Source organism: Rattus norvegicus, chromosome 18 (assembly GCF_036323735.1).
Source record: "Rattus norvegicus strain BN/NHsdMcwi chromosome 18, GRCr8, whole genome shotgun sequence".
Classification (NCBI taxonomy): Eukaryota; Metazoa; Chordata; class Mammalia; order Rodentia; family Muridae; genus Rattus; species Rattus norvegicus.
The window spans coordinates 50,499,438-50,525,922 of NC_086036.1; the positions used below are offsets into that span (position 1 = coordinate 50,499,438).

Below are 26,485 nucleotides of genomic sequence, written 5' to 3' on the forward strand. Positions count from 1 at the left end.
CACTGGTTGGCCTTTCCTTCTACCTCTGCTCCATTTTTGTTCCTGCATTCCTTTTAGGAAGGAACAATTCTGGGCCCAAAATTTTGAAGGTAGGTTGGTGACCCCATCCTTCCGCTGGGCGCCCTATCTATCTATTGGAGGTGGTCTCTTCAGTTTCTATCTCCCCACTGTTGGGCATTTTGGCTAAGGCAGTCTTAATTGAGTCCTGAGAGCCTCTCATACCCCAGGTCTCTGGGACTTTCTAAAGCCCCGCCTCACCCCCTACCTCTCATCCCCCACAACTGCATATTTCCGGGTAGGGCCCTTCCCCTTCATTTTACCATGGTTGTTTTGCTCCAACCCCACCCTCCATTCCCCCCCACCCGGTCCCCAGACACGGGGTGGCAATCCTTTAACTCTGAGAGCACCTTAAAGGTGCACGCCACCGCTGCCCAGCCGGGTTTCTTGTTTTCTAAATACTTCTAAAAAAAACCCAAAAAGCCCCCAAAAAACTCAGGGGTCTACTGTGCATCAGGAGCTGGGCAGGGTGCCCGTAGGTGACGATAGCTTGTGGGGCAGGTTGCCCCTTCCCAGTCCAGGGTAGTGTTGAACATCCCAGAGCATACCGGCCAGTTTCCCAAAGCACTACCAGCTCCCTCCCAGAAGTCAGCAGTGCTGAGGCCGACAACCATTCCTGGCTTTACAGAGGGCTTGTTTACAGAACTAAAAGAGAATTCATGGCTGAGGCCTGGCTAATGGTCAGCTTGCAAGGCTTCACTTTGTTTTCTCTCCGGTAAGTTAACTGAGAGAAAACAGCATTTATGACTCAGAGGGCTGTGGGAAGAGGGAAGAAAATGACTGTGGTTAGTGACACAAACAATCATAAATGGCTTTGCCTGTCTTGTTTCTTTTTCAGAGTCAGAGAGAGACTGGACTGGCCAGTAATTATCATTAAACGGCTGTTTCATCCCGGTCTCAATCAGAGCTATTCATTCGGGTCATTCAGAGAGCCTTGGGCTGCAGGCATGTTAAGTCGGGGTCAGAGCCAGTGTGAATGGAAAAGGCCAGCCTTTTCACTCTGCATGTGTTAATGACCTGGGCTGAACATCAATGGCAAGTTTCCATGAAAAAGCCATCTGAGAATCTAACCTAGAAATAAATGGTTCTATGTAGAGCCGGCTGCCTTGTTTTTAATATTCGGTATTCAATGGGACTGCAGTTGTAAACAGCTCTCCATCCTCATTTCTCCACGAAGTTAATTTGCACTCTGCCAGCACTGCAGGCTTTTTGCATATGTTCAGGACAAGCTGCTATGTGCAGGACTGGAATGAATAATGTTTAGTAAAATCAATAAACCCTATTATTAGTCACTAAGGGGACTGATTTTATGTCTATAAAAGTAAAACAATTAGAAGCATATTAATGGCAGATTCATCATAGTAATATAATGGAGTCAAGTATGCTTGTCTTTGGGGAATCTTTAATTTACCATTCGGTGCTGAACATGGATTCAGCCAGAGAAATGGTATACACTATGTTAATGAGCTCTGGCCTTCGGTGATTCATGACCTGGGTAGAGACAGCAATCATAACCGTAAGGGGGACAAAGAAAACTTCATTCTGGGATCACTGTAAACCAGTCACGAATAAGCAAAAAGCCTGGGGCAGAGGAAGGCCAGTCAAATAGCCTTGTGGTTTTGGTCATGTATCTCTCCATATTTATCAGCATTTGCATGCATCTCTCCGTATTTATCAGCACACCCAATTCACTGCAGACGGAGAGTTAAGTATAGTCTAATGTGTCTACTCATAAGCTGTCTATTCAGCCACCTAAGTAGGAGTGATCAGAAGCCCGATAGGTGATAAGTGTACGGTCAGGATTTTACAACTGGAAGAGAAGACTGGCTTCCTGTGTATGATTTGAAAACTGTTGGAAAGTCTTCAGGGATCCCTCATGGTGCTCAGCCCTCAGCAGGAGGATGCTGCTTTAGCTGGAAGACAAAGCTGACCTGCATTTCGAGCTAGTGTTTTGGCAGTTACAAGGTTGGTCAGGAACTGGAGTCTCAGGAAATCCACCAACAGACAGGCTAGAAAGCACTGTTTGAACAGAGGAAACACAAGTGCTCTTAACTCTAGAAGACGGCACCAAGTCTTTAAGGAATGAAAAAGGATTTTTTTTTTTTTTTTTTTTTTTTTGGCGGAGCTTGAAACACACAAAAACTGCAACTGAAAGTCAAAGGAAAAACCATCTGAGAATGAAGCCAAGGGTCGCTCCTGAGCACGGACTAGACTTGGGAGCAAGTGGTTTTGCCAAAGCAGAGGGAGCATTGCTCTGCAGGGCCAAAATTTGTGAAGCAGTAGTAGGCAGGCTAAACAAAGGTACCTGAACAAGTTCTGCCCGCCAGAGCACGTCTTAGTGAGCTGGTGGAACTGCCTTGGTGATTGGAGGAAAGTCAGAGACTAGAGAATGGAATGAGATTGGAAGCCGAGCCAGCTCAAGGCTGTGTCGTGTAGCTCAGTGACATTTGCCAGGTGGGGGTTTGAGCCCCAGCACCACAAAGAAAAATTTAACCAACTCAAAGTAAATCCCCAGTGGAGGAATTCTGCATGAGTTTTTCCATCTCACTGTGGTGCTTCTCCCCTCAAAAATTCTCATGATCCCCCTTCTCAGTAATTTAGTGACATTTTCCCAGATCTAGTAGCCTTATAAACTCCCAGGCCTCCTCAACGAGTCCCCACTCTTCCTATCAAACAGTCTCCTCTGCGAATGAACTTTATTGTATGTTTGCACCCTCTACTAGGAGACTAGCGATCCACGAGTAAGGGAATTTGGTCTGTTTTGTTCGTTGCGATATATCCCAGCTTAGGATAGTGTGGGTGGCTCAATAGGTGGAAAGAAGAGCCGAGAAAAGGTAAAATTAGATATGAAATATCTATATATGTCAGTGACAAGTAGCTGACTTTTTTAATCCTTTTGCTTTGGTTTTTTTTTTTTCAAGAAAGGGTTTCTCTGTGTAACCTTGGGGCTGTTCTGATCTCAAACTCTGTACACTAGGCTGACCTTGAACTCAGAGATCAGCCTGCCTTTACTTCCTGGGTGCTGAGATTAAAGATGTATGCCACCACGCCCTGCCTAGCTTGACTCTTTTATGTGTTCTGTCAACTGTCCACATGTCACAAGACTTGCGTGTTCAGGCCTGGCATGGTGATACACAGCTTTAATAGGAACATTTGGGAGAGGCAGAGGCAGGAGGATGTCTGTGAGGTTCAGCACAACTGGGATGATGTAAAGAGACCTGTTTTAAGAAATAAACCAAACACACATACACGCATGTGCACGCGCACATATACACACACATACACAAACACACACTTACATGGTTAGAAGACTATTCCACCAGTGTCTACCAATTTGGGGTGCTATGTATCCATGTTTAGAGTAGTCCTGTAATTCGGGTCATATTCATAGAATTGAACACAGCATTTGGTTGTTATATCAGGTATGAAATGTTAGTAGCTGTGTACTGTTGCGTTACATACTCATTGTATGAAGAAATTCTCCTCTGAAAGGTAGACTCACTCCCAGCCAGCGAGAAGTAACATCAGACACACACAAGAAACCATTATTAAAAAAAAAAAAACAAAACCTTTTTAATTCTGATTGCCAAATTATTTAAGGCAGGTATAAAAAGGAAAGCATTCAATATACATTTTACATAAAATAAACTAGATTACAGCATAAAACAAGTAACCAGGCAATGGCGTTAAAATCCTTCTCCTCTAAAATTGTATAACTGTAAACATTAAAGAAAAAAAAAAAGAGACCGAAGGGCTATTCAAGTAAGAGAGCGATCGCAGATGTCTCTGGTATGCAGGCTATTGGGTTATCTGCCATTCAAGATTATCAAAAACTGACACCTCATTATTCACAGATGCTCATTATTTCCCTATCTTAATTTTTACATTATATATACAACACAGTTTTTGTGGTTCTGGCAACCCCATGCCTTCCAAAAAGTATTTATTTCCACAATAAACAAGTACAAAGAGTGACCACGGGAACATTTTTACACTGATGCATCTTTAAGAGGAGCCACCAATTAGACATCTAAATTGTACCAAGTGTCATCATCACAGTTGGCCTTTCTGAGGGGTTTTATGGGAGAGAGATGAAGGATATGCAAGGTTCAGGCACACTGATACAGAACATTATTTATTTACAATTTAAAAGGAAAAGAGTGTAGGCAGCCTGTTGTGGCTAACACTTTCAACATGACAAATACATTTTTTTTCTCTTTTAATTTCCTTTACTGAGTGGTTTGCAACTTGGCAGCAGACCCTGTGTGTGCGAGCCTGGTTACTGTTACAAAAAAGTAAAGAATATATTTATATGTATATATATATATATGTGTATATATACAGATATGTATACGTATATATATACATATATATAAAACAGAAGTTTAATTACAGCAACATTTGTTACTCTGTGATAAAATCTGTAATTTACAAAAATGAAATGACTGGTTTTTGCCTGCCATTAAGGCATTTCAAATTAACACCATGGAACTGATGTCTATATAAAGCGCTTCCCCATGTGATCCAGTCACATGACACCGGACACTTCCGATTCTGTTATTCTCTGCAAAAGAAGAACACACCTTAGTAACCGGTTCTGTCAACAATGGAAAGGAACTACATAAAAACAGTGGGCCTGAGAGTCTGTCTTCCTTTACAGGCAATTCTGTTTCCTTCCTGGAATTCCCCGGGAAATGAAGAAACACAAAGTAACGAGCTACATTTTCAGGGGGCGGTAATTTTAGATTGATAATCTGTTTTTTTTTTTTTTAATTTTTTCCCCCTCAGGACAGTTGCAGGGTAACTTAGAACACAAGAGAAACAAATACTCGCTTTAGCATTATGGTAACTCATTCCTCCTTGTGCAACGTTAATTTTAAGTATAATAAAATGAAAAGTTTTGTCCTGATCTTTTATTGTCTAGAGCTGAGAATGAAACCTAGGACCTTAGCCATTCTGGTCAACTGCTGAACCACTAAATTACCCTAGCCCCAAGAATACTGTTAACAAAGTTGTAGGGTTGGCCTTTTCTTAACCTAAGGACAATTAACCTTATCTTAGACTTAAAAAAAAATCGTTTCTTTACAGACCTACATCACACTTACAGAATGGGGCTCATGGAATCAAGGTCCGGTGTGAAACATATTGTCATAGCATGTTCCCTCATTACAGTAAAATCAAACTCAGGTGTCAAGTTTCTCATCTGCAAAGCCTATTCTCTTCCTTGTTACCATTAGCCCATCTCTGCCAGAAAACTAATTCCAGGTGTCAGGAATATTTACCTTCTCTGTGCAGGAAACATTCCAGAAGCAGATGCCTGGGCAGCCACCTGCTGAGAGGCAACTAGGGCGGCGGAGGTCAAGCCTAATGGGAGGAAAACACAGGGTTTCCATGACATTGGAAAAGAGTGGACACAGGTCCAGTGGTAAAGGGCACAGAACCAGCAGCCATGATTTGTCGTTTCCCAAACACGCACGTGAATTGTTTCATGCTGCAAAGACAGACCATGAACTACTCGGTGTAGCCTATACCTGCTCCATTATTGAGTTCTTGGTGGCTTTCGAAATAGCTACTCAGAGGATAACAGCCTTCTGTCTCGCTGGCTCTGCATAGCGCTAAGTGGTTTGCATGTATTCCTGAACAGGTAACTCAAGAAAAATAATAGGTACCACCCAGCTAGCAACAGGAAGCAGAGGTCACAGTGAGTTAGAGAAGCAACATGCTATTTCGTTTAGAAAACTTTTATAAGGATTTTTATCATTGTAACACTTTCTCCAGGAACTTAAAGATGATGCATTCCAGAAAGGACATGAGATAAAGCTATAAAATTAAAAAATAAATAAATAAACCTGCCCTCTAAGTCTACATGGACTTAGAATGATGGTCTTAATCTGTAAGGCTAATGAGGGAGCAGAGACCTGAGCAGCCTCACATTAAGAAGTATTTGAATCCCATAGAAAATTGTTGAGGCAAAGAGTCATTGGAAGTGCATGCCAGTAATACTGGAGGTACAGTTCAAGGCCAACCTCAGATAGTTTTTTCCCTGGAGGTAATTTGAGACATTACAGCGACATTAAAAAACAAAAAAGGCATACTTAATTTGTTCATGTAAACCCCTTTACATCTGTGATATGTTAGAAATAGAACTCATTTCCTGTTCTCCTCACACTTGGCGATTTGGGAGATCTATCAGATCTATCTATCTATCTATCTATCTATCTATCTATCTATCAAATCATGTATCTATCAGATCATTATTTGCTTTCTTTTAACATCAAGTAACAAATAAATAAAAATCCAATTCCTTTACATATCCTGCATTTGGAAGCATTTTTCAACATTGTCTTGCTAAGTACCTCAGACAGAGCAATGGCTGAATTGCCCCAGATCCTGCTCAGATCCCATGTAGAGGCCCAAATTCTCAATTTGAGTACATTTGGACTCAGGAGCTTATGCAGAAGTAATTAAGGCAAAATGAGGTCCTGAGGGCCACATACTGATTGACCTGACAGGCTTAATGTTCTTGTAGGAACAGAGTCCAGAACTCTGGCTTCCCTGCTATGTGCTATGAAGAAACATAGGAAGCCTCCTCCCCGATGCTACTAAGAAAGTCCTCACCACAAATGATTTGGTATAACCTCCATCAGGCTACAAAACTGTGACAAAAATAAAGATAGCTACCTACCCTTTCTGAGGTAATGAAAATGGGACAGGTAGGATTTGCTTGCCTTGTATCTTGTGAACAAGCTCTTTCTGCAGTTTTAGTGAAAGTGTTACATTGTGGAAAGGATGAGAAGCAGGTTTTAGCTGGGCTATAAAATGTTGGAACTGACCGTGCTGTTTACTTTCGTGGGGAAAAGTCAGTTTAAAAGGACTAGAGGTATCGGAGTACATGATTTCACCAAAGCCTCCTACCATGGTTCTGTTTTCCCTCCGATCTCCCCAACGTAGCTATCTGATCTGAGTTGTTACATTTGGTGCCCCAGATACTAGCTACCACCCTCAGTCTGTGAGGTAACATCTCCTTGTGACAATTATTAAGTGGTAGCCACTTCATGTCTCAGTAGAATACAAACACTCTTAGTTGTGTCTTCCAGGAATACTAAGAAATAAGTGTTAGGAATCATCCCTACCACTAGTGTTAGTCCAAGTTCAGTATTTTTATTTTAAAATACTGACAGGCAGTCATAGCAACTGTTTGCCCAAACAGAATGGCACCAATGTGTTGAGATCACTGACCTTGAAAAGGGTCGTATTGACCAGGGATGAGAGGGTAGCCCATGCCAACATGGGTGTGGTGGTGTGTGTGCAGGTGCCGCTGGCTGAAGGGGGAGTGGCGATCCCGTTCCCGCTCTGCCTCCCGTTCCCGCTCCCGCTCCGTGGAAGCCTTTTCCACAGGCTGAAAAGAGAAACACTCTCCTTTAATGTGCTGACATACAAACATCAGACGTATCAAAGCACCCTTTGCCCTGTATCCACAGTATTTCATTCAGGTCATTGAGTAGATACAGACTTAAAACCCTATACCAACGGAAGAAAACTTCAAAAGATAGACATTAAAAAAAAAAAAAAAAGAACTAAAGCTAACAATAGAGAACCTCTAAAGTAATCTAAATGGCACCCATATTTTCTGCAAATATTTCCCAAAATTTTTCTCAAAAGTCACTACTTAAAATGGCTGTTTAGAAACCATTTGGTGTCTTTCAGAAACAGTTTTTATATATGAAGATTTAAAGGACTTTTTGAGACTATTCGTAAAGGTTTAGTTTCTAATTATATACCTTTATACTTTGTGGAGGAAATTTCTCATGATTTTTAAAAAAGTATTCATTGTGGTCAGGCATGGAGGCACACAATGCTACAATTAATCCTACAATGCTAGAGGCAGAGGATCTCTGAGACAGAGGTTGGCTTGGTCCACAAAGGAGGACCAGGATAGCCAGGGCTATAATGAGAAACCACTGTCACATAATTATGGGCTACATTTGCTACTGTCTTAAAGGAAGCAAGTCTTTCCACTTGTATAAAAAACAAAAACAAAAACAAAACCCCTAAACTTTGATTTTTGAAAGTGTGTCTCAAAGATCAAAAAACTAACAAAATATTTATTGTGTTCCTACAGAAATACACACCCAAATCCACACAATAATATACAATGCCTATTTCTACACACATATTTTAATCACTTTATAATTCTCCTGACCGTATTCGTGAGCCCCACTTCTGTGACTTAGCTTGCCTGGATAAAAAGTCTCACAAAGGAAACTGGCATACTAAGAATTTAAGGTTTGCTTGATTGTCATTATTCCCTAAACAGTGCAGCATGGGAACTTTTGTCGTAGTAGATACTTGGGAGGTAATCTGGGGATGACTAAAAATACAAAGATGAATGTAGGTTTATAGGCAAAATCTGTGCCATTTCTTTATAAAGGAGACCGGGAGTATCTTCAGGTTTAGCACTCCCAAGAGGTTCAGGAACCAATTCCCTGCATGCTCAAGGCTGGGCAGACGCAACAGGAAACCACTGCCCTGCCCACAGTCCGGATTCTTCATTTCTGAGAAGTTACCACAAATTCCAGATCTTCCACATCAGAGAGGATTAAGGACTGTGTTTCTCAAACACATTTCTCCCTTTTAGAACCTAGCTCCCCTTTCCTGCTCGAGGCTCTCACTGGAACAAAGTCTGCGTGTGTGCTGAAAGGAGAAATTATAGAAAAAGGATCCGGCTTAGATCAATCACCTTTCTAGTTTCTCGGTAGTGGTTATGTTTGCCCTGTAGTCACTTCCATTTTCCCATCTTACCCCCTTTTCTTTTCTAACCAGGAGCTATTGCATTTCTGTGGTTTCTTTATAAACAGTATTTAGGACTGTTAGTTGCCCCTTCTCTGGGAGTGAATCTTTCACAGAGACACATTTCTTGCATTACTCTTGCGGAATGATGGGGACAGGATCATGCATCAAGGCCAGCAGGCAGCAGATGGAGCAGCCTTCACTGCTTTGCCATAAGACTCAGGCTTGCATGTGAGCTCCACATTGCGTAAGACTCAAATTTATGTCTGAATAACGATATTGGTAACAGTGCATCACGGACCCTCAGAATTGCTTCGTGTGTGCTTCTGACTGTGAGTATGCAATGTGTGAATGCCCTGGTCAACAGAAGGATCTGAAACTCTGAGCCTACTGTGGTTAGGGGGGCAGAGGGCCAGGGGTGACATCTGTCCGGTCACCGTTATTTATGACCATGCTTATGCGCAGGAGAAGCTAGACCGACTGTCTTGATTGAATTCATTTTCCCATCAACCACTGTCACATAACTGTGGGCTACATTTGCTACCCTCTTAAAAGAAACAAGTCTATCCATTTGTATAAAAAAACAAACAAACAAATTTTGATTTTTGAAAGTTGTTTCTGAAGACACCATATTTTAGGTTTTTGGAATTGTTTTGTTTTGTTTTAATTTGTGTCTTCATTGTTGTTTCTTTTGCAGGCTAGGGATGTTGCCCTGGTACATGGTAGGCAAGCACCCTATCACGGAGCTACAACCCCATCCGTAAGAAGACATTTAGCAAAAGCTCAACTTGACAAATAGGTCAAAAGCTTGTGGCCTCTGAACTGATCAGTAACAAGGGTGGAATGAACTAGACTTCTGGTACTTCCTTTCCTAATGTTTTAACAGCGAATGTCTGACACCAAAAGCCACCATAAATTTAAATTTCTCCCTAACACATCTCCTTCTGAGTAAGCAAAGAACACACATTTTTGCAACAGAAAGTCTCCCCGTTCCCACAAAGGCTTCAAGGACATTTTCCCCCTCCTGTGTGATCACATCTTATATTTCAACATTCCATTCTTTATGTATTGGAATAGAACAGCATCCTGAAATCCCAGCTGGGTTCCTAAGCCATTTCTCTTTCAAGACTGTTCTGTTGCTGTTCTCCCTTCCCCCACCAAACATGGCCTTTTAACTACCAACAAAAGGAGGCTTACAGCAGGGGACTTGCTTCGGTATTGGTTGGCGTGATGTTGGAGTAGGTCCAGGGCTTTGGCTTCACTGGCTGTTTTTGTGCTGATGCTGGGGCTGGTATTGACTTTCTCTGCCTCTTCTCTCCCAGACATCTTCCCATAAACAGGATAATGAAATCCTGGAGAGAGATAGGCCCCTGCAGATAAACAACAAATGTCACATCATGTTAAAGGCGATATCTTAAAAACAAACAAATCATCTGGAGCATGTGAATTTGGGGTTACGAGTCAGACATCCTAAAAAAGGTTACATTAAGAATAGGGTACATGATTGTTTATCTGTGTCTAGGTTCTCTGATTTTCTTCTCTGGTTAATTCATCTTGATGAATGGAGGATGTAAACAGAATTGAGTTTATAGCTACTTCATCCATTTATGTCTCCGCTTAAGCGAAAGAAACAGTAACTATAATGATTATGACAGTAAGTGCTTAGAATATTTCCACAGGCAATAAAGTATCTGCCAGTCTAAACGTCTATAGTAAGCCATCAGGAAGTATGAAGGCTAGAGCCCGAGGACTCCTGACATTTCATTACAAAATATAAAAACCTCACATTAAGTCAGTTTCATCTTTGGGACTCTAAGCAGCATTAAAAACAAGCAAAAAACAAAGGTCACTCATGAAGTTTCTAATTTATCTCCAGTTGTTAACAGCTATCATTTGAACACAGCCTCTTCCCGCCAATGTAGTTAGAACCCACAGCACGTACCAGGGTAACTGTGCATTAGGACAGGAGAGACAGCCCGGTATGCAGGGTGGCTGGGGTCATACATCTGTGGATACGGATAAGCATGCAGGTACTGTATGTAGGACTGATGCTGACTCATGGGTGAGGACACAGCCACTCGTGTCCCCCGAGAGTCCTTCCAGTTCACAGGCGTCTTTCGATCTTCGTTCTTCAGCTTGCTTTCCTCCACGGACTGAGAATCGGGACGCTTGCCATCTTTAGGCTCCTCTTTGATGTTTGTTAAGGACACAGGAAGGCTGGGCGTGCCACTCTCTTTGTTGGGAGTCTTCCTTGGACTGTCCTCTTTTAGCTTCTTTTCTCGGTCAAGTTCTTCTGGCTTTTGTTGGTCCAGATACTTGGGCTGGTACACATAGTGATGCCACGTCCTTGACTCCGGATCCTGGTTTGAAAATAAAGATCTGTCTTAAAATGGCATTGTTCACAAAGCAAATTCATCCATTTCCATGACAGCAGTGTTTACTGTTATTTCATTCTATGTGAACACGTACTGTTCAGCCTACTCTGAAGAAAAAAAAAAAAAACCAAAAACCAACCAAACAAACAAACAATGTCTGAGGTAGGCTTTAGCATCAATCCTTGCACCACAGGCTAAACCAACGCTTTTACAGTTCAGCCAACATCGAGGTCACAACACGGCAGCCGGGATGAAGAGCCTTAGATACTAACATCCTCAGAGATATTTAATTCAGTCTACATTTTCCTTTTCTTATCTCTCACAGGTAAGCGGGATTTTGAAAACTCTACCTCAAGCTGCCAGTAAAAATTTTAAGCAATGACTACAGTTATTAACATCAATTAGGCAAAAGTAAACTCTTGGTTTCCTAGTGCATTTTCTTCACTGACTACAGCTGAAGATCTCACTATGCTGGCTCGCTTCTCATTAATATGCTAACGCCTTAATCAAACCCCCAAATATCAAACTAATGGCATACATTATGATTTACTTACTAGAAAACAAACCCATCCATAGGCCCTTTTAAATTGTCTTGTTCTACTGTACCCCAGGAACCAACCCTGATTTAGAGCTATGGAGGGCGTGGGACTGAGGACTCAAACGCCCTTTGTCACTCAGCACACCCATGGTGTAAGTCCACTGAGGGTTCAGGTCTTGACAGAGAATTTGAAGATGGCCCTCAATCCCGGCGTTGGCCGGAAATACACAGCATTTAAGAACTCTTGCTCTGACTCACTAGGGGGCAAACACCGGCATGCAGTAAAGCTGAGGTGTCGGTTCTGGGGAATACCAGAATTTTGCCCACAGGGCAGCAGTGAGTAAGGGTGGCAGAACAATCGATGCGTATGGTTTTATGGTGACTGCACTTCAAGTGTACTCAGCCTGGCTGGAGGACTGTCACTCTTGAGAACTGTCACATCCAGCTCCTGATTTCTTGTAAAGCCACAGCTCAAGAGTTCTACTTTGGGTTCTAAACATAAAACAGAAACCCAGACATCTCGGACCTCTCTGTGAGAGATGTAGGGTGCTCAAACTTCATTAGATTAAATAATGAATGGGAAGTGGGAACTCAGTGACCTGGGTTTAAAAATCTTAGACACTGACAGAAAAAAAAAGTATTTCAGAGACAGGACATGAAATCTCAGAGAAACTTCAGAGGCCCTTTAGTGAAATGCCTTTGACTGACAAAGAAATTACTCTTCAGAGTAACCTTAGGTCACACCCAGCTGCAGGGCGCATGCCCAGCGTTCCTTCAGCTGCACACCGTGGCGTTGGTGAGCAATGTACTGTTTAGAGTTGTATAGGAACTCCCAAGGATCTTTAAGAATATTTCTTAAGGGAAGAGGAAAACCCCCTGACGAAGGTGTTTGGATGTCTAGCAAGATCAAGCCCAAGACATGTGCACGACTCCGACTGCTCCCTGTCTGTGGGGGCCACACTCCACAATCTTACTTGTTTAAATCTCGAGGCTGGGTCTACACCTGTCTGCTTCATAGAGTCCATGACAGACTTCATTTCTACAGCCTCCTTAATAAGCTGGTGGTTTTCCATTTGCTTAGCTTTGAAGCTGTCGGCCTGAAGCTGCTGCTGGTGACTGGAGAGAAGCTGGGATTTACCTGTCTCCTCAGTTTTATTAGGCACTGATGGCCCTACTTTAGAATGGTTTTTGTTAGGCTCCGGGGTAGAGGGAGCCTTAGAGACAGTGGCTGATGGTATGTTTTTCTGTTTACTGTCTTCCTTGCCCAGCTCTTTCAAGGGGAGTTCAGCCTTTCTTTCACAGTCTCCTCTCCCACTCTGGGCCAGTTTCTGCTCTGCCAGCCTCTGGTCCTCATAGTACTTCTCGTACTGCTGTCTGTAGGCAGGGCTGGTGGCCATCAGAGATTTCTGGTCCATATAGAGCCCGTAGGCATACTGGCCGTAGTAGAGGGACTGCGCCAGGGCGGGGTGTCTCTGCGTGATGACTGACTGGTGCTGAGGCTGCAGGGATGCTGACGGATGCTCTGCTTTCTTGGACTCCAGCTGCTCCGCCTTGTCCTTCTTCTCCGCGTCTTCCTCTGACTCCTTCTTGATCTTCATGCCCTGCGCGCTCCCACCGTTCCCAGCTGCCGGGGCACCAACCTGTCCAGGGTGCATGTAACTTGGAGAATAGTAAGGCTCGTAGCCATGGTAATAGGGAGAATGGGACTCTTTCAGCTGAGATGGTTGTGCTGAAGTTTGAGGATGCCCTTTCACAACACCATCTTTGTTAGAAAAGGTCTCTGATGGGGAACTGGCCTTTGACCTCATGCCCTCTGACCTGCTGTCAGAACCACCATCATCTGCAGCATCTGATATGTCCGAATAGGCTGGGCTGCTGGTCTTAGCTGCTGCACTTTCAGCCCCATTCTGTGTCAACACGTGCAGTGGTGCCATGGGTGCTTGCCCATTCACCAGGGTACTGCATTCCATGCGTGAGGCGCTCCCGATGGAAGGGCTGGGAGCATTGTCCGTGAACGTGTAAACCTTATCGGCCTCGGCTTTGATGCTGGCCATGCGGCTCTCCTGAGACTCTGACAATCCGTTGGCCAGCCCTTCACTCTTACCGAGATGGTCCTTTAAAAAATGCCCAGACAAATCCTTGCTAGCCACCTTGGCATCCTCCAGCTTCCCCAGCTTAGAATCCATTTTGGGACCTCCAGTGTCTTTCCCTTCTTTGTCCTTCAGCTTTCGCTTCTCCTTTTTCTTTCTGTCTTTGAGTGACACCAGAGCTGGGTTCACGGTGATGGGCTCCCCCATAATTGTGGGCTTTGGTTGAATAGGTTTCAATGGAGGGCTCTTTGGTGTAGCCTGGACCACAGTGGTTGTGAGGGAGGGCAGTCCAGGTATGGTCCCCGTGGTGGTGGATGTGAAGGCTGCTGTCGGTATAGCAATCAGCTGTGGAGGCGTAGGGGCGGGGGCGGGGGCAATGGGTCGGGCACTTTTCAGTTTAGAGAGGTTTTTATCCATTTTGCAATTGTTTGCTTTTTTGCCCTTTTCTTTATCCCCCAAACTTTTCTTGTCAATCAGTCCTTCCGCTTCCAGTTTGGGCATTTCCGCAGCTAGACTGCCGTCTGCTGCTGAACAAATGTCTACGGTGGCTGTCATGTTGGAGATGACCGGAAGGTTGCTCAGTTCATTGTTAAGGCCCCTCTTCTTGCCAGAATTCTTCCCAGTTTTTGAACCTATAATAGGACCTGGGCCATTGCTCACATGCTCTCTCTTTCCCTTGGGTGTCCCAGGGGGGTTCCCAGCCCCGGGGGACCCAGGTGCCTTCACCTGGTCATAAGATGACACACTTGTGCTTGGCTCGTTGCAATCAAGGGCCACGTTACTCAAGGCTTCTTCACAGTCTGAGATCTTGTCCTCGCTATCAGGCTCGAACTCTAGCTTGTTTTCTGGGTCTAAGTGCGCATGTGCCTGGTGGTACCTCAGGCCGTTTATGTGCTTGTACTTTTTGTTGCAGTTTGGGTGGGGACAGTCAATTAACACTGGAGAGGAGCAGCCTTGGTCCAAAAAAGTAGTCTCTGGCTTCCCCTGAGGGGTGGTAGGGGTGCTTCTGGAATTCGTGCGCACTCTCTTCCCGGGCTTACTGTCCTCAGAGCTCGAGTTCAGATCCAGCTCCATTGGGGGCTTGTTCTTCCTTTTGTTGGTTGAGGAAGGGCTGGCTTTTACGTCCTCTGCAGCACAGTTTGGGGGTGTTCTTCGTCCGCTGGCGTTGAGGCTGCCACGCCTCCCTTTCCCATTGGCTCCCCCTCTGTTCTTGCTCTGCAGCCCTCTGGACTCTGTGAAGCTGACCTCGGCACCGGGGGCAGCCGCAGCGGATCTCGCTCTCTTTCCTCTGCCCCGGCCCCCTCGCATCTCCAGGTCACTTGTCGGTGATTCGCAAAACCTAGAGAAGCAAGTAACGGGTGTCATAATGAGCATCTCCGAAAGAGACAGGTAGGCTCTCAGGGAACAAGGTAGCAAAGAGCACCCATTGCCTTGGCAGCTTGATGGTGAGGTGCAGTCAAGGGAAGGACAGTCTCTGTTTGTACTGATACAACAGCCCACCTTGAGAATTATATTCACCCACAGAGAATCAAAGGAAAGCAGCTCAAAGAGCTGGCTTTCAATCAGTTCAAATTCCCATTTAAAAGGAAAAAAAAAAAGGAGAAGAAGAAAACAAAGGAGAGAGGGAAGTGAGAGGATGAGAGATCTGATAGAAAAGAGAGCTAGCATCTGGGTTTTACTGGCTCAGGGCTGAATGGCTCATTTCTCCTTTGCCTGGTTTCAATTACAGGAAGAGTTTTATATATTATTAATTTCTTTCTATGGTTTCCATGCAGAAACGGGAAGGGAGGAGCAGAGGAAGGAGCAAGGAAAAAAGGCACCTACCTGGGAGGGGCCCAGTCATGCTTGGTGCAGTCTAGGAGGGTCCCCACGTACGTTTTGTTCCTCCACGTGACATTGACCACTAGGACACCTGGAGGGGAGAGCGGAGGAGGGTCAATGGGGTCACATTTATCACTTATTACTTGATTTCCACTTCATTCATTGATATTATTTTTACCAGCCAAGTTCTATTCTCACTTGGCTTTCAAAAGCTGCGGTTTGCAACCTTCCTCTTTCTGGTTTCAGTGACCTCAAGTTAAAACCCACAGGAAATATGCCCCTCCCCCTCTGTGTGTGTGTGTTTGTGCGTGCGTGCACGCTCGCGCACGCACGCTCAGGAGTGTGGGGCAAAGGGTGAGAGTGTGTGAGGGTGTGATCAAGATATTGCTGACAGAAGGAAATGGTTTTTGCCTTGTCCTGCTGTAAAACAGTAACATTCACCTCTTAATTTTTCTATTATTACACATAATTGCTTTCGTTTGGCAGGCAGCCAACATAAACTAAGCCCGAGTTACCAGTGCTTAAGCCAGAGGATGACTAAAAGGAATCTGGTTTCCAATTCAATCATATAAAACAATGCTAACTTTTTTTTATTAAGAGGGAAAAAAAGCCTTGCAGATACGTAAAAATAGGCACGGAGGAATGAGTGGGGCCTTGGGGCAGCTGGGATTTCTTCTTGACCCGCCCCTCCTTGCCTGTGTGAGACAATAATCAACCTCAGAGAGGGCTCTGTGTCAATGCTTGGTCTCGTCTCAGAGGCTCTTAAAATAGCTCTCTTAAGAAAATAAATGTGCACAATACATCTGCTCTTGGGGTTATCTTCAGTCAACTTTGGTAAGCATTTGCTACAGAGGATTAGAGAACTCAAAAAAAAAAAAATCAACACACGTGTTTCCTTCCAGCTACCCTGCTTTTTCCTCTGCTGCTCTGCAGACAGACACTTTAATTGAGAGCTGCATCTGTGAATTACTAAACTTAAGTGCGCTTAGTATGCCAAATGTCACTGGGAAACAACATCTAACACGAGGCTGGTTCTCTTGGGGAAAAGTGCCATTTAAAACAAAACAAAACAAAACAAAAAAAATCACATCCTTCAAGCATATTTGTAAAGAAACTATGTTCGGAGACGTACAAAAGAGTAGGGTAAATAAATGAAACATTTTTAAGGGAGCCTTTGTTTCTTTTAGTGCCTACACTTCCGCCCTCGGAGACCGTTCCTCCAAGTCTTTCCTGGGAGGCTTGCTCTCTTATAACTATCTGCCATTTTAGGAACCACATAAAGCTACGGGACTCTCTTTACTGGGGAATCTTTAAATAGAAGATAAAATATCTGAATGATCAGGGCTCAACTACTGGATAATGGAAAATTTTCTCCCCAAAATCTCAAAAGGAGATTCTTAAATTGTTTTCCATATGGTCGGGATTGTATTAGTTATATAGCAGCTAAATTTATTCACTATAAATTCCACCTACTATTGTAGCAATAGCCTAGCTGGGGGTGGGGAGGGGAGCTAGGAAGAATCGCCTCAAATCATGCTTGATTCCTTTGTGATTCTCCCATAGGGGGTGGGGGTGGAGTTTAACCATTGAGTATGGAAAAAAAAATCCCACTGCAATGAGAATCAATGGTAATTAGGCATTCGGTCAAAAACTGCACAAGACAGAACAATCGGAAAGGAGTCTTTATGAGCACGTCCCTTCAGGAAAGAGGGGTGGGGCATGGAAGAGAGGGGCAGACTGGGCTGGCTTTCTCATCATCTGCTCTCTGGGGCACTGTGTGTGGTGTCAGAGACCTCTGCAGCTGCTTAAAATTCTTTAGCATGTCAGCTATATTTACAGTGCAGGAATGTATCTGTATTGCCAGAAGGTTACTGCATTTTAGCTTCAGAGGCAATAGGCTGAAATCACTCCGTTCCAGAGTCCCTGATGTAGCACAAATGTATAATTAAAATTGCTTGAAAGGAAACATGAAAGAAACAACAAACCCTCCATTCTTGCAGTAATAAAATTAAAAACAGGAAAAGTCTGCACAGACACTTAACATTTGTCTGCAGTGAAAGGCTTTTGTTACTGCTTTTCCCCAAAGGGTTTCGCGTTTCCAGCAAATGCGGGCTGCCGATTGGCCCGTGCCTGCAGCGAACGCTTGCGTCTGATTGGCTGGCCTGATGCAGCCCGAACACAGGAAGACAAGGCAAGGAGAAAGGGCTGGGCAAGGGGAAGGATGCTCCCCATGGCGGGGAAGCAGAAGCGTTGCCAGAGCCCCTCACCAAAGCCCTGGAAGCTGGAAGCAGGCTCCCCATCCCCGCCCCCACAATGATCCCTACCATACAGCCAAGAGGCCAAGCACGCAGTACCCAAATCTGCGGCCTCAAGCCAGGCGAGGGTAATTGGGCCAGAGAAAAGGAAGGGACCTAACAACACAGGCCATCAATCAGTGGTTATCTTGGGCCGCAGGTTGAAACGGTCACAAAGGATGAACTGCAGTTGCAACTTCCTCATGAAAACAGTTCACACCTGCTACTGCCTAGAAGCCACGTGGGCCACGTTGTTGTCTGTACCAAGAGTAGTACAATTCTGTAAAGAAAAGCCTACTTTGAACTCCAGGAAGCCTAAGTAAGTCACCCTAGGTTTTTTCCCCCCTTAAAAGCAGTCTGAATTTAAAATGCTCAAAACAAATGCTCCACTCCCAGGGAGAGTTGTTGTTCAAATAGTCTTCTCAAGCAGTGCTAATTAGATTCATGGGCCTGTGGTGTACAAGGCTCTTCACGGTGCCACCATAGACAGTTGTGGCTCTGTGTTGGAGGAGAGGTTAAACAATGTTCCTCTAGGAACTGCAATGCACTGCTGTTATTGTTGTTGTTTTGGGTCTCTGTTGGCGTCGTTTTGTTTTGGGGGGGATAGGAGACCTACATTTAGAAAACATGCCATTCTGAAGGTCCAAATAAGAGGTTTAACTCTGAAATGTGGAAAATGATGGCGATGATGGCACAGACATTTATTTCTAGGGAGAGAAAAATGGATCTTTGTGAGCTGGAAGCTAGCCTGGTCTACATAGCAAGTTGCCAGCCTGATCTACATACCAAGTTCCAAGCCAGTTAGGGCTGCATCGTGAGACCCTCTCTCAATCAATAAGTCAAGCATATATATTATTTTGGTGAAATTACAAATTTCAGACGTTTTGTAACCTAAGCCCATACAGAGCATATAACTCACTAAAGGCACAGTGAGTGATAAAGATCCAATGAGAGTTAGGGCTCAGAAAAGTACAGGTGTGGAGTTTATAACCCCGGGCTTAAAGTTATGTTTCTCTCTAAACAAATTACACTGGCACATGCATTAGCTCCCCAAAGATTTGCCTTTCTAAGCACATGTGCTCTCCTGGATGCCCTGCCTGTGAGTTAGGAGGTTGTGAGGCGGTGAGACTCTCTGCAAGCCCTTTTTATGCTTATAGCAAGTATCTCACTGGGTTTGTTGTCCTTCCCCTTCCACCCAAGGGCTATTTGAAAAATACCTGCGGTATATTACTGTTAATCCTGGGCAAGTAGAACCAAGTGTATGAGGATAGATTGGGAGGCTCACCCCATAGGATTTTCTTCTTTATATTGTTGATACTGGTCCCATATGACTGGAATACACACAAGCGCGCATGCGTGCGCGCGCGCGCACACACACACACACACACACACACACACACACACACTGAAGTTGCAAGTTGCATACAAATTTATGTTCTATTTCCTATTCAGGCCCATCAGGATTGGCTATATCTATTGGGTCTTTATTAAATTACCTACTTGGCGTTACTCAATCATATTTTGTTGGAAACCCTGTACAGCTTCTGTACTTAAAGAGTCTACAGTCTTACAATCAATATAGACATGCATCACGATCCAGAAATAGAAGCATTGTTTTGCATGTCGCCTGTGCTTACAGAGTGGGCTCTTTGTTAGACTAGACTAGTCTCACACATTAGATTAGGCTCTAATCATTAAAGCCTGGGTGTGATGCCTTTGGTTCGTGCCCTCTCCTCACACTTTGCTCATAAATATGTCTTAGACCAGCAAGATCGAAGACCAATATTCTTGAACCTGACCTCATATCGCTGCAGACATACATATGTCAGGAATCTGGATTAATGACATATAAATTTATAAATGATGATACAAAGTAAAGTCAAAAGCTCTCTGTGTTAACTAAGAGGACCAGGATAGGGAAGAACCTCAGATATATAATAGCTAAAAGATTGGATGAAGATGCCAATACTGGCCAAAGTTTCAACGTGTGCCTGTGTGCACCCATGTGTCCCCTTTCCTGCAATCTTATCACCTAGAAGACACTATCAGCACTTGCTCAAGGTCTTAGATACCATCCTGCCATTGTGTGTGTGTGTGTGTGTGTGTGTGTGTGTGTGTGTGTGTGTGTGTGTATTCCCTTGATTTACAGCAGAGTGCCATGCTCCTGTTTCTACTGTCTGAAACCCCAAAGAAACATCCCATTCATCCTCTGCCAAAAGGCCTTGTTTCCTGGCAGAATAATAACTTATCATTATTTCCCCTCCAGGTCACACCTTTTGTCCCTCCAGCCCAAGTTTCTCCAGCCTTTTCTTAAGCAGTACTGTAAAACAAGCATTTATCACATTGTATGCATCTGTCTGTCTGTTTGTGATTGCACACCGTGGCACACATTCAGAGGTCAGGGAAAAAACTTCTGAGAGTCAGTTCTTTCTTTCCACCATGTGGATCTGGGAGATCAAATTCATGTCATCAGGCTTGACTGCAGGCTCCCTGACACATTCTGCCATCTTGCTGGCTGGTCCTCACATCACACTTAACTCCCCTAAAGAGGGCTTGAGTGCCTACACAGAATTCCTCAGGGAGAACTGAAGTTCCTAATAAATCAGGACATACTCCTGTGATAGCGTCTATCCATCTGCAGACACATACTGTCTTACCCCGTAAATCCGTTCTCTCCTGGGACACTGACTGGACTCCATGTTGTCTCCACCATGATAGATGTTCACTAGCATCTATCTAGCTATTCCCTTTTAACTTGGTTTATAGATGGATTCTCTCTGCCTGTCTACCTGGGGCTGTGATTACCCTCTACTGAAGGAGAGAGCGTGAAAGGGCGCACACAGTTCTTAAGAACTTCTAGGATACAATCCCGCAGTCTACTTTTCTTTCTGTTGGCCTGGAATAGGAAAGACCAAAGGGACCTTGAAGGCTACAAGTTCAAGGCAGCAAAGTCTCCCTCGAAGAAAGTATTCCACTCACTAGGAGTTCTCAGTCCTTAGGTGAGAAACTCATACCATGTTTGAATATGGCTGAGGACGGGTGTCATATCCTGAGAGGATGTTCCTTTAACATTTCCCTCCATTCACGTGCATGCTGACCTGGTCTCCTCCAACAATACAGTCCTCCTTTGTTATTGGTATGCTGTGTGCATACAGAGCCCTGAGGAGAAGTGCTGCACCTTAAGTGGAAGCTCACTGAACATCTTGGAACCAATAAGACTCTGAACAGAACCCTGACTTTTGAGGTCTCACTCCTACCATACGTTTCCAATAAGGGTAACCTCCCACTAGCTTATGGAAGACAGTCTTTCTCTGTGGCGAGATTCTGCTCCACTGCGGTTAGATATGTGGCTTATGAATTATTACTCCTTGTATTTGTGAAGCTGTTTCCTCAAGAACTGGGCAAAGGCTGATAGCCCAGTGGCTTTGCATAAATCTGTTTATGTTACAGTTTAAAGACTGAGTCTTCAAAGAGTCTCCATCCTCAGGACCAAGAACGTTGGCAGGCATCACAGATGCCAAATTAGGAACCCCACAGTTTTCCTGAACTCCTCTTCAGTCTGCCACATCTGGATAGACTTGGTGTGCACTCAGGCAGAAAATGCAAGCCTCGTTCTAATAACTCCAGGTTGTAAGCCATTTGTGCTGTGGTCCCCCCGCCCCCTCTATGGTGACACTTTATTTTTTTTCAAGAGAAACATCAATGATAACAGAAATGCCACTATTTCAGAGTGGGGGTTACCCCTACATTGTCCTAGTGTGACCACTGTGCAGGGTGGGGCTTATCTCGTTCCTTTGTGCAGAACTTCGCTCTACAGCACTTCTCTGGCTTTGTTCTGTTGAGTGTTGTCCTGGTGCTTTTTCAGAGCGGAAGCTGATACAGAGCCTTTATTCACGGGTCAGGCTTCAGACCCATTCAGCCTTCAGCTAGATTCTCTTTCCGAAGACAAAGCTTCTCATTTTGTGTGTGTGTGTGTGTGTGTGTGTGTGTGTGTGAAATGTTTAAATTTACAACTAAGTTTGACCATAAAATACATGCCAGCCAAAGAGCAAAAAGATTTTCCTATTATGGACACCAAGGATGCACGTATAGTGTATCAGGGTAAGAAAAGTCAATGTTGTCACATGACCATGCAATAATGGGTTTTTTTGTTGTTGTTGCTGCTGCTGCTGTTTCCCCCCTCTTTTTCTTTTCTTTTTCTTCTTCTTTTTTAAAAAGAGCCCGACTGCTGGGCTGAATGTTTGAAGAGTCACTTTAACCACATCCTGCAATCAAACCATCTGGAACACAGTTCTGCGATTAGTCACCCTGAACATTGGTTTTATCTGAACAAATAATGTATGGCAATGGAGCTTGCGAGATAGGGCAGGACTGACAAAAGGAAGGATAATGAAATACTTTATGCCCCAGTGTGCCGCCACCCCAGTCATAAAGCCCACAGACACGCTGTTCTGGCCTTAACTTACTACCTTGTGAAAGCACAGAGGGCGTAACGATTAAAGGACAGAAGGACTGGAGCTTGCTGGTGAGTCTCTGTTGACGGCTGGAATACACTGGAACCGTTCTACCTTTGTTAATTATAACCTCTATATGACGGTCCAGCATTCCATTTTGTTGCTATTCCCAGGGCATGAGGTGCTGGTTTCATTCATGGCACACTAGTTTGGGCTGCTTGCCAGGGGCTAATGTTCATATCTAGACATTTGTTTGAGCTTGTCTAAACACCACCATAAGCAAGAAGGGAAAAACTCAAAAAGTAAGGCTCTAATCTACCGTTTAGAAGACAAATAGTCTCAATGCTCTTTTTTGTTTCCCCCCAATACTTGAGCATCCACATATAATCTATGTAGCTCTTTTTTGTTTCAATCTGGAAGGATGTCCTTTCTACGAATATACTTTAATAAGTCTTTAATAAAGAACACACACGCACACATACACGCACAATCCCACTGCCAGAGAAGCCTTGTTTCCCCATGGGCCTTATGGTTTAATACACAGAAGAACACAGAACCACTTCCATCTCTGTCACCGCCCCTGCAGCCTTTGTTCCGAGGTCTGATGAGCTGTATTGATTTGGGAAAATCATTCAGCTTCTTGGAAAACTAGACTCTCACTTATTCACTGCCATCTATTTCTTTCCCATGAAGACAGGTGGTCAATATCCAGCTGACTGGTCAGCTAAAGGAAGCTCCTGCTGGTTTTCTTTTCCTTGCTTTCCCCAGTAACGATACCTTCTCCCATGTCTACAAATTACAATGGCCTATTAAGAAGTCTACTGGCAAAGAACAGGGAGTAGGAATGAGGCTTTTGATAGCCATAATCAGAAACACTAAAAGGCTATTCTATGTGTTTGCTGCCTGTGAAGATAGGGATAAAATGTCCTTTAGCCAAAAATCATCGATGTAGAAGGATGAACGAACATCACAATAGCCTAAGACACAACTTCTAAGGAATGCTGGGACAATGGGTGGGCATGCTAGCACATGATCACAATCCTAGTATTTAGGAGATAGTAGCAAAATCAAGAGTTCAAGGCCAGCCTAGAAAAGAACGTGTTCAAGGTCAGGCTGAGATATAAGAGTGTCTAAAAACAAAACCATTTCCTGACCGGTCATTAGAGATAAATTCCTGTTGATTGCAAGAGCCTGGAGGACCTATGTTGTGCAAGTTTCCTACCTACAAAATGTCAAAGGTTTTCAAATAGGCTTCAAATGTCATGAAAGTGCCATGGAAGAAAGTACCACGTGGATACCTTTAGAAAGTAGCTTTATGAATGATCGGTAACAAACGCATTTGCCTTTATGATAAGCAGAGATAGACACCCTAAAGTAGCATTCATGGCTTTCGAATATATTCTCTATATAGACAGCATTCATACCAGTAAGTACCCTTATTGCTGGCAAACTCCTATAACAGTTTCTGGCTCTAAAGTGTCCAGAGTCCTTTCTTAGAGACACACTGGAAAGCAAGTCTGAGATGACAGTGCCAGAACAGGGAAGAGGACATCTCTCCGGGGAGCTTCCACAACAAGGCAACAAGCCAGAGAGACACTTCACTGGGCACTGTGCCAACCCCTGCAGGTCATGGCCCACCAAGGCTCAGTCAACACACAGTGGGAAGGAAAGGACAAGGAGGCACAGGGGATGTGGGGGTTGAGGGAATCTTCTGAGGCAAACATTTGAAGTAATCTAAATGCATAAACAGGACAAGCAAATGCTATACCGTGAGTACAATGTGTCTGTATATATTTGCACAAAGAGGCTTCACTTCTGATTTTTTACTATGCTTTCCAGTAAGTAGCTGCTTCCCTGGAGGCTTGACATCATGGAGGCCAAAGCCATTCTTACTTCCGATATCTAATAATGCACTTGGGCTTTGCAGGCATTCTTTGGTTCATGCAAAATCTGAATTGCCACGATGGACACTTCCAATGCAGATTTCTTACACCCTTTGAGGCAGTTCGCTCACTCATTAGAGAAGGCCTTCTTACCCCTCCCACCTGGGAAGGCATGAATCCACTCCTTTAAATAAAGCCATTCAAGAGTGTGAGAAAGGCATTTTATAAATGTTTGTTGAATCAGGCTTACTAAGAACTCCAGCAATATCGTCTCCTAAGAGTCACTCCTCTCTTAAGAATGTTATTTCAAGACACAGCTATGTGCAAGTGGCCCTGGGCACACAGGCACACGGCCAAGGTGTCCCAGAGCAAAACCAACAGAGACTCCAAAAGATACAGCCTATGAAATCAGTACTCCCACAGTTCCCTGCACTTCCTGTGCCTCTTTTGCATCAACAACTCCTCCTTAGCCAAGCTCTTCGTGTTGTCATGGCTTCAGCTGGGAAACGGGCAAAGTGAGCAGCCGGTGAAGATGGGAACAGTTACTCTAGGCGAAAAGGGCTCTTCAAGATCAGTCCCTCAGAAGAGCATATTCAACACCCAGAGTAGAGGCGTTCACATGCTGTCAATATGGAATCCCGTAGCAGACAGCTTTCCCATTTTTATCTGGACCAGGCACTGGGGAGGGGAAAGCTGGGAGGAAAGAAAGCAATTCTGTAGATGAGTGAATCGGATGGACTGAGAGGAAGTTGAGAATGGGAAGCCTCATGGCCCTAGGGAAAGAGTGGGCAAAGGAAGAGGAGGCGGTGGTCCTCTAGTCACCCATTCTCTCTCCAGATCAGAACCACGTTATAGGTCCCAGTAATTTGCAGAGTTTCAGGTTTAAACGTTATTGAATTGCTTGTCAAAATATGTGTACCACCATTCTAGATTACATGACTGTGCTTTAAAAAAAAATTTTTTTTTAAAACCAGGCCTGGTCCTGAATTATAAGGAAACAGTGGGAACCAATTGACAATTACGCTCCACATCAAAAGGCTGCTACTGATCCATAGATCTCGCTGGGACTGAAGAGCTAGGCTTCCTATAAATTAGGATGCTTTATTTAAAGTCAGAGCGCTTATTTGCTTTTGTGCCAGCTCTGGGCCCTTTTCATCTGTAGCTTGCTAGGCCCAGGAGAGCACAGATTCCTACAGCTCTGCTGCCCACCAGCTGTGTCCTCTGTAAATCAGAAAGCCTCTGAAGGAGCCATTCTTTACAAAGGCCAACAACGTTTGCTGGGGATCATCGCTCAGCTATTATTCCACTCGCTGAAATTTAAAATAGCAATTTACAACAGCAGCCGCTCAAACTGGGAACTGACTCTCTGAACGGCAGGATGTGTGTGTGTGTGTGTGTGTGTGTGTGTGTGTGTGTGTGTGTGTGTGTGTGTGTGAGAGAGAGAGAGAGAGAGAGAGAGAGAGAGAGAGAGAGAGAGAGATTTTGCAGGAATGAGGCATACAAAGCAGTAACTATTATACAACGGATAAAGCCACCATCTTGTGCAGACTTGAAAAGATGCGAAGGACAGGATATCAGAGACATTGGGCCCAGCACTCTCTCTGTTACTGAATTTAGCTTGATGGACACTTTGGCCCATTCCCATTCCCTCCTACGCTGGCCGTATCCCACAGGTAGCACAAGGGTTGATTACTCCTGTAATGGGGTTCCGTAAAATATAGCTCAGATTCAGAAGTAGCAGGGGAAGATGAAGACGTGTATTCTACCCTACAGGGATCTGTGGTGAAAAGACTAGACAGGAAGAACCCTAACCTGAGGGAGCACCGTGCCCCACCCCCAACAAATGCAGCAACTGAGGCAGCTTCTCTTCATTCTCAATCCTCTCTGGAGCTAACCTACACTTTCCTGAGCTCTGCTTACCCTCACTAGTCAGAGCCATGCGGCCCCATCTTTTAGGCTGTCTTGTAACTCAGGCCACTGCTGAAGGAAATCAGACTAAGGAGGCACCTCTTCCTGCATTCATTCTAGGTGAGGCAACTTCAGAGCCAGGCTTCTGCACCCATTAGTCTCTATATTCCTAGTAAGGAGCAGGGCACAGGATGTGACTTATTGTGTTTTAAAGTCTTATGGGTGGCAAATTCCAACCTTGAGAACCTTTTATTGCTTCTCTATACACACCACTA

General features: G+C 44.2%; 1 protein-coding gene across 6 annotated transcripts in view; it reads right to left on the bottom strand.

The window, feature by feature from the left end:
- Positions 1 to 3,605: 3,605 nt before the first annotated feature.
- Positions 3,606 to 26,485, bottom strand: part of Zfp608 (zinc finger protein 608) — a 107,977-nt gene continuing 85,097 nt past the window's right edge. For 4 of the 6 annotated variants that reach the window (XM_039096782.2, XM_039096785.2, XM_039096784.2 and 1 more), the window contains 7 exons: positions 15,675 to 15,762; positions 12,735 to 15,189; positions 10,790 to 11,207; positions 10,045 to 10,217; positions 7,297 to 7,456; positions 5,340 to 5,421; positions 3,606 to 4,621 (listed from right to left, as the gene is read on the bottom strand). In XM_039096782.2, the coding sequence (XP_038952710.1) occupies positions 4,615 to 4,621; positions 5,340 to 5,421; positions 7,297 to 7,456; positions 10,045 to 10,217; positions 10,790 to 11,207; positions 12,735 to 15,189; positions 15,675 to 15,762 (3,383 nt within the window). In that variant the 3' untranslated portion in view covers positions 3,606 to 4,614. Of the gene's footprint in view, positions 4,622 to 5,339; positions 5,422 to 7,296; positions 7,457 to 10,044; positions 10,218 to 10,789; positions 11,208 to 12,734; positions 15,190 to 15,674; positions 15,763 to 26,485 lie in introns of those variants that run through there. The other 2 variants (NM_001107378.2, XM_039096786.2) reach the window with 2 other exon arrangements.